The sequence below is a fragment of the Diadema setosum genome, chromosome 10 (assembly GCF_964275005.1).
Source record: "Diadema setosum chromosome 10, eeDiaSeto1, whole genome shotgun sequence".
NCBI classification, from domain to species: domain Eukaryota; kingdom Metazoa; phylum Echinodermata; class Echinoidea; order Diadematoida; family Diadematidae; genus Diadema; species Diadema setosum.
This window is the reverse complement of record NC_092694.1, coordinates 13,793,417-13,801,769: the sequence shown is the minus strand read 5'-3', so window position 1 is coordinate 13,801,769 and position 8,353 is coordinate 13,793,417. Positions and strand designations below refer to the sequence as shown.

Here is an 8,353-nt window from a genome sequence, read left to right as displayed (position 1 = left end):
TATACTATAATAGGGCCTACGTGATTTACCAGTTATATAAGGAAGCGGTGGCGCTGCAATGTCCAATCACTGAGGTACTAGTTGGTCCGTACTGGTCCAATCAGCTTCGCCCGATTGATATTTTGATACCTGTACGCGTGGAAGTAAGGAGGATTAGGTCCCGACCTATTGCTAGAGAAGTATGTGAATCTCGTAGACGAAATTAATGAAGTAAAGCAACAGAAGTTAAGTGGCGCACTTTGCCAGAAAAGTGAGCATCAAACTGTTCTTTCTTTGATATTATGAATAATATCGCAATGGGTAACTAGAATATGGTAATATCTAAACACATTTTCTTGCTATTAAATACCTCCGAAGTCGTGTCCCACACCGGTAACAATAATCTTTATCCAAACATCCTCCGTCCCTCCCCCCCCCCCCCCCCCCCCCAACTCTCCCGTCCCCTTTCCGGCCATGCGAGTTACGGTTGGGCTGCACGTAGGCCAGAGATAACTTGTGTTTGACAATTGTGGTCGACGTCATTGCACAGAGATTAGTTTTCTATACAGGTATGAATGTGAATTTCTCCGACACTGTAGAGGAAGCGCCTCTCATGATGTAGAGAATTTATCATGTAGATGCAAATCATGGCTTTTTAAAGCAAGTTAAGTTTTTTTTTTTTTTACATATCAACAAGTATTTTTTTTTTTTGGGTAGTATTATGTCTATCCATCGGTAGTTCTCTCTCTCACTCTCTCTCTCTCTACATTTTTTTTTGTGCTTCTTTTGACCATAACTTCAAAAATGTACCTTTATATGTAGTGACCAATATATCATTTAAATATACATTATATATATTATATATCATTTAAATATACATACATATATATATATATTTAACAACTGTTCATTGTGCTACTGTAATAAAATATGTAACTCTATAGTGTCAGACTTTGGCTTTGACCTTAATCTTTGACCTATGACCTTAATTTAAGTCATGAGGAGTAACATCTGACCAGCAGACCAAATTAACAAACACAACTTTACCACCAGAAACCATACTCTATGAAGAGAAAGAAAGGCAATTGTAGTTTGATGATCATAATCAATTACTTTTATTTGTACTTACATATAATAGAAGTATCTCCTAAAACATTATTTACACTGCTATCTGTTCTCTCTCATAAATAATATTTGAAATATGATCTTTGGAGAAGACAAATGACAAGGATACATTATACAGCTGATGGTGTTATGTACTGCACAGAAAAACTCTATCACATTTTGTAACAATCCATTTACTTTTTATATACATCAAAGAATGCACTTGATGAGGCATAAAGGTAACTCGAATTTGGTGTCTGATATTTTCCCATCTCTACTCTCTTTGAGTCAAGTTTGTACACAGTAAACATCAAATGCTATGCTCCATTGACATTATGGAGTTACAGCTCTCGACGTCCAAAGTCAAAACACGTTGATTGATTGCGATCGACAGACAGCACGGAGTTGATAAAGTAACATTCAAAGATATTCAGGGACCTCATAACACAGAGCTTAAAGGTCCTGTTTACCTTTGGGAGCAGTGATTTAAAAAATGTTCAAGATATCACTTTTGATGCATATGTGTAGGTCAGTTGTATCACAAAACATCCTACCACAAAAGATTTTTGCAATAAAGCCTAAAATATATTTCAGGAAATACATGTATCACTATTTTTCTCATTACACCACAACTGCAGACGGTTTTGAATAGTCTGGAAACATTTTTATCATAACTATTGCTCACATTCTGTATTTGTATTTAACAAAACTTAACATCGATTATACTGGTTAAAATTTTCAGATTGGCTATTTCTATCCCTAACACACATTTTAGAACTATTTTGAAGCACTAATGCTGGGTTTTTGTTTCATCTGCAAATGGTAAATTATGCTTTTAACGTATATGCGAGAGAGGCCATGAATGTGCATCAGGGAGGCCGATGACTAAAGTCCAAAAATTTGTCAAGTTATACATCAGCTCTCTCTTTTATAGCAAATCTATACAGCAGTATTACTGACAAAATGTTTTGTGTGCATATTATGCCGAGTCGCTACAGCAAAATTATTGGAATAAATTAGATGAAGTCCCCCATTTGGGGCTCTGAAGTTAGAAAGAGATTAGCAGATACTGTACGGTATGATGATTAATAGTTGCTATTGATGGTAAGATCTCTCATGTTAACAATTGATCGGTTGCTGTCTACTTGCTGCAGAGCAAACTTATAATAAACATTTAAGGCTGCATGTACATGTTTTCAGTCATTGGAATACAATGTACACGTTTCCATAGGCCCCTAATGCATAACTTTTTAAGAATCAATTTATTGGATTGGTCAAAGTTAAGCTACATGTATAATATTCCAAATGTTTGAATGAGTCTGTAATTTACACATAACCGACCTCCTGCATGAATGATCTCCATGATAACACAGAACCATTAAAAAAATATAGAAAACAATAGGGGAGATTTTTACCCACCTCTATTTTATCGAGTTTCCTTCCCACTTCTGATTTTCATTTTGTTTATAATTACATTCTAAAAGTGAGGGAGAGTTCAAATGTAGTATATAAATGGTAACGTATTCCAGAATTCTAATCTATTTGGAAAGACATACGAGTCACAAGCTTCAGCATAATTTCTTACTTCTGATATCTAAAAATGAAAATCATTTTTCTGAAGAAGAAGAAAAAAAAAAGAAGAATCTAACAGCTAACACTATAGCAAAATAGTTTTTTCCCATCTGTTCATGTAGAGGATCCCCTCATATACTTCATACTTAATTGAATAAAAAAATATACAAACTGAGCAAAAACAATGTTATCAATTTGCAAAAGGTTTGTGCAATAGTTTTTAGATCATAATGGCAATCGGGCATTAATGATGCAATCTTTATGACCTTTTTGCTCTGAAAATCATAACTAAATAAAGCTGAAAAAGCTCTGTTAATATGTTTTACCTGCTGCACTTTAATACACAATGACCTTCACCACCTAAACTGCATATCCCAAGGCCCCAAAATACGTCATCACACTGTGATTTTTCAAACAACGTCTGCAGAATTGGTCATGATCCCAGACTAGCAGTGTAGATGACATGATCTTAATAGGATTTCGTAATGATACGCAATATTGGAACAGTGCAAGCTAAGCTGTAATAAGAATAGCAGTACACATTATCTACACCAGGACGCACACGGTTACAGTGGCTGGACTAGCACGACTATAATTTTGAGATGCCTTTGTGAATCCACTCTACACGTACTGTATGTATCTATACTATGCACCTTTGTCTCTCTACCTATCCATTACCCACTTCTCTCTGTATTCATCCACACAATCACATCAATCGATGTCTTTCCATGTAGTCCATATCAAACTCCATCTATCCATACCATCCATATCAATCCGCAGCTATACACATCCACCTGCATTCATCTGAATTTTCGATATCCATCAATAACAATCCATACTATCTACATCCATCCAATACGACCAAGTGCAGCATGACTCAAGAGGCCAAGATTGCAGTGGTGCCCTCCATAAAACCAAACTTCTCTTGGCTACTACAGTTTTCAGTGGACATCTAAATCATGGCCAATGTATGTATTCAGTTTAAAATTGCCATTTGTATACTAAATGTCAAATTCCACTTCAATCTAATTCAAGGAATTAGCAAAGTAGAGTGCAAAAAGAAGAAAGAGAGGAAAGGAAGGGTCCTATAATAAACACAAGTGTTTTGCTGTGGAAAATAAAAAGCTTGTGGCAGACAGATAAGAGCTTCCATGATTATGTTGTAACATTACTGCAGCTTAATGAAAACAGAACTACAGAAATGAAGAATGTGTCGTACACTTATACAAAGAACCTAGTAGAAGAAATGCAACAACATACATTTCTTTCTTTCTTTTTTCTTCTTCTTCTTTTGGTCTACTGCTACACTTACACAAAGTTGAGACTAGAATTTGACACATGATATTTTGTAAACCAGTCAATATCTTGACTGCTAATTTTGTGTAAAGTTAGAGAGGTTGCTAAAATGGACTGCACTTTGAAATAAGAAAAAAAAAACACCCAACAAAAACAGAAACTTCTTTGAACTTCGGCTTACATTTACACACATGTTGTATAACATTTTTTTTGTGTTATATTGTGACACCTCTATCATATGATTGAATCTCTATTGCTCTCCTTGTGGGGGGGGGGGGGGAGGAGGAGGGCCCCATTCATCTGCTGCATTCACTGAAACTAGGCAGAATACAAAGAGCCTTTTGAGCAGCCATGTTGGTTTGCGCTTTCCTCACAAAAGCCCCTCTGTTTACCGTACATGTCTTTCTGGCCTTTCCCCAGTCTTCGCATGTACCCGCTGTCCTCTACCTTCTATTCAAGGCTGCCAGCTGTGAACACAAACAAAAGCAAGACAAACACTGAGTAAGAGGCAAAAATTGCATTAAATTTCTACATATCGGTGCAAAAAAGTGGAAAAGCATTACTGTACGGTATCATGTTTTGGAGGCATGCATACCAAAAGTTTTAATACGTTGTCGTATCATGACGTGATTGGGTCTCAAATTCAGCTACAGTTACTGTATACCTTTCATGTTGGACCAGACTCCTACAGAAGCATGTGAACTACTCAAAATTCTATGCTGAGCAAAGGTCAAATATTCAATTATTTGACTGGCTCAGGGTGCAAATAACAGAAGAGTCACACAGCTGCTTTTTATTTTTAAACAAAATGTAACCTGTCAAAATGTTACCCTCAAGAAGTTGTAAGCTACTGAGCCAAGACAATGTCAAGGAAATTGTAGAAAAAAGTCATGCTGTGTAGTATAATATACATTATGTGTGTGATACTATCATTAAATTTTGGATGATATTGCTAGAAAAAAATAAAAGAAATGTAAAGCAATGTCATACAGAGAATAAATCCATGAAGTCAAATCTAATCAAATAACACTAGTAATAAAAAATGATGATATGCGTGACTAAAGAGTATTGGTATTAACATCAAGGTTTTTGAAAAAATCATAAAGGTATGATATCCTGCTGATCCTATCCTGATGGTACATATACCTCTGTTTCCACCAGTTTCTTCTTGGTCATGTACATGGAGGCTTTCTCCTTCTGGCCAGCTTGTAGGGCCTCTTTGGCCTGCGCCAAGAAGTTGGGGGCAACAGAGGCAAGCCTTGAGGCATATGCTGTGAAAAAAAAAAAAAAAAAAAATGAAGACGAAGGAGATAAAAAAAAGCAAAACCTGACCAAGGGAACACTTGAATTTGCAGTTGATCAACATGTATCGTTGAGAAAAGACTTCTTCCCACGTTTGCTAGTACAGCATGATGGGTTGATGAACTTTGAAGACACGACATGAAGACTTTGCTCGAACAAAGTACAATTGAATGTATGGATATCACTTTATGTCCAAAGTGTATCATGTTAAGATGATTTGGCTAAATCCTATATGAGTCAGTCACCTAAACACATGTGATTCAAAAGCAAACAAAGATGAAATTTTAATATCACCACCCCCCCCCCCATACCGTATTAATCTATGACAAAACAATGAAGGTTGGTAAGATCAAGTTGAATGCGGCACACCTGTATTTGTCAATGTACAGTTTGTGATGGATGACACAAATTACAAGGTGTATGTGCAGTTTGAAGTATTCAATGACAGAGAAACCTCAGGCAATTTCTTATTTTCCTCCTTTCATGTCAGAATAGATTGTAACATGAAAGAGATTAAAATGACTAAACACACAAACAAGGCCATGCTTTGCATATTGACCGATTCGGGTTCGTTGAGGGCAGCAGACATTTTACGGCACAGGGCGCAGCCATAGTGGGTGTATCAGCCGACCCCCCCTGCTCTCCCCCACCCCGGGGCAACATGTTTACACGCACTTGTAACACAGGTTCGCGCACTAAGCAAGCATTCGCGCACTCAGTACGAGACGCCTATTGGCTAAAGCAGTTTTTCATTCTGCGCGCGTGCTAATGTAGGGAGAGGGGTGGGGGAGTGCGGAGGGGGGGTCGGCTGATACACCCACTATGGCTGCGCCCATGCCAAAAATACACATAGCGCGTTACAGAATCGGTCAATATGTAGGTGTAACAGACATCCCCACAATGTATGTTAATGCACATAATTGTATGTATAGGCCTACACTTTACAATACCAAATTCCTTTCTCTAGGAAAAATCTGAGGTTTTAGAGGGGGCCACTTGAGTGATAAAAAGACCCTTGCCAATGGGCAGGTACAGACCCTGCTTTGCCTTGGGGCCGCCCTCCCTCAGGAACGTCTGCAGCTTCTGTAGCCGCTCCTGCAGGGCGGTGTAGCTTGTGACGAACTCTTTCGGGACCTGCTGGTGGTGGGTCTGCATGTCCGCAATCTTTCCACGAAACACAGGAGAAACAATTTTAACTACTGGGATCTGGAATTCTGTCTTCATTCAAATGATTCAAACAGCAGTATGGTTTCCATGGCGACTGTAATTATTACCCGTACAACACACTATTTCCTATGATGCCTTGCACAGTTAAAGGGGAAAATTCAACCTAACCCACCTTCGTGTAAGTAGAAGAAGCACAAGCATCAGATGAACAGGACTGTAAAAATTTCAGTAAATTGTGATCAAAACTAAGAAAGCTTGAAATTTTGAAATCATGATTAATCTAACATGATTGGCATTTCTATGATGTTATGTGCGACCCCACTCCCAATTTGCTCTGTACTAATATATCATTTTCCCGTCAAGTACATTTCAAATTGTACATGCACCCTTAACACAATCACTGTAAATACTGAGCAATACAACTCTTCCATCATAAATGATAAAAAAGAGAGATTTTATGGAATTCTTAGCACAAGGCAGTGAACTAACATGCTACAATACATCAAAGAGGTAGCAATTTACACGTATGTGACTGCAATACTCAACCTCATGGGTGGGGGGGGGGGGATGGAGTGTTTGTGTTTTTGCTCCAGACTGACCTTTTTCTTGAGGGTTCCTATTTCCCACTTCAACACTTCAATGCTGTCTGTAGCAGAAGATCTGGAGAGAAGAACAAAATGATGAATGGTACATGAATATAAAAAGGTCTACATAAAGTAACATGACTTTAATATTAAAGTGACCATTAATCCTCTGTATACCGTTAGTTTTTTGTTTGTTTTTTTTCATTATTTCCTGACCATAAGTACATGTACAGTTGTTTGTGTGTGAAATATGTGCACATCAGACTCATTGGCAGAGAAAGGGTTAATAGCGCAAGCTGAATGAAGGATGGGGTTGCTGGCAGGGGTTGAGGGGTACACATGTATGTGATGGCTGTACTGATTGGTGTGTGGAGGCTTCATCGATTCCTGTGACAAGCAACTGGACTCATAGAAATCAATGACGACATACAAGTAAGAGTACAGGAAAGTGACATGCTGGTGCTACATGTACACGTATTTGCCATCATGATATCATCTTGGGTTGTCTTCAGATTCTAATTCTCCTATGGCAACTTGCAAACGGCCACTATCACAGCAGTTGCCCACTCTGGACAGGTGATCAACTATTAAACAGATGTCATCATCTCATTAAAAACCAAACAAACTAGAGCAAAGTCCAATGAAGTGCATAATTAACTTGGATACCTCTGCTTCTCATGCAATCAGTGAATCTACCCAAGTATTACTAATGGCTCTTTGTTGATGCAGTATGTACACGCTGGTCTTACTTATTGCTGAATCTTACTGATGTTGTCCACTGACCGAGGATTGACCCCTTATACTCTCTGCAAAAAGAAGTGTTATCATATTCATCTACAGCCATCTCACCAATGATAATATGAATGTAATTAGACTTTTACCTAGCATTTACCCATGGCCAGAAAATGATGCTTTTACCTAACATTTATACATGGCCAGAAAATGATGCTTTTACTAAATTTGGTGACCTTTTGCTTCAACCTTTGACCTCTTGCCCCTGTCATGGCAGAGAAGTTATGATTCATTCACTCATATCTTTTCTATCATATGACACTACCACTAGACATTTATAGTGAAAGTCACAGCTGGAGAATCATATTTTCAACCAATATGAAGCGACCTTTCATAAAGACCTCTAACCTATTCCCACTGGCAAGCTGTACATAAAAATGTGAATTTCTACACTGTCCACCAGTGTACAATACATCATCAATCGACATTACCAGCTGAAGTAATCTAGATTATGATTTCTTTCTCTCTTTGACCTACATTGACCTACAACTTTACATGTCCCTTGATCTTGACCTTCATAAATATGAATTTACAGATATAAACATATATCTACTTCT

At 37.7% G+C, this 8,353-nt stretch overlaps 1 protein-coding gene across 1 annotated transcript in view; it reads right to left on the bottom strand.

Moving 5' to 3' along the window:
- Positions 1 to 4,296: 4,296 nt before the first annotated feature.
- The window catches only part of LOC140233767 (coiled-coil and C2 domain-containing protein 1-like), a 37,622-nt gene continuing 33,565 nt past the window's right edge, over positions 4,297 to 8,353 (bottom strand). The window contains exons 23-26 of the mRNA XM_072313866.1: positions 7,020 to 7,080; positions 6,291 to 6,417; positions 5,098 to 5,222; positions 4,297 to 4,418 (exon numbers count right to left, since the gene is read on the bottom strand). Of these exons, the coding sequence (XP_072169967.1) occupies positions 4,395 to 4,418; positions 5,098 to 5,222; positions 6,291 to 6,417; positions 7,020 to 7,080 (337 nt within the window). The 3' untranslated portion in view covers positions 4,297 to 4,394. The remainder of the gene's footprint in view (positions 4,419 to 5,097; positions 5,223 to 6,290; positions 6,418 to 7,019; positions 7,081 to 8,353) is intronic.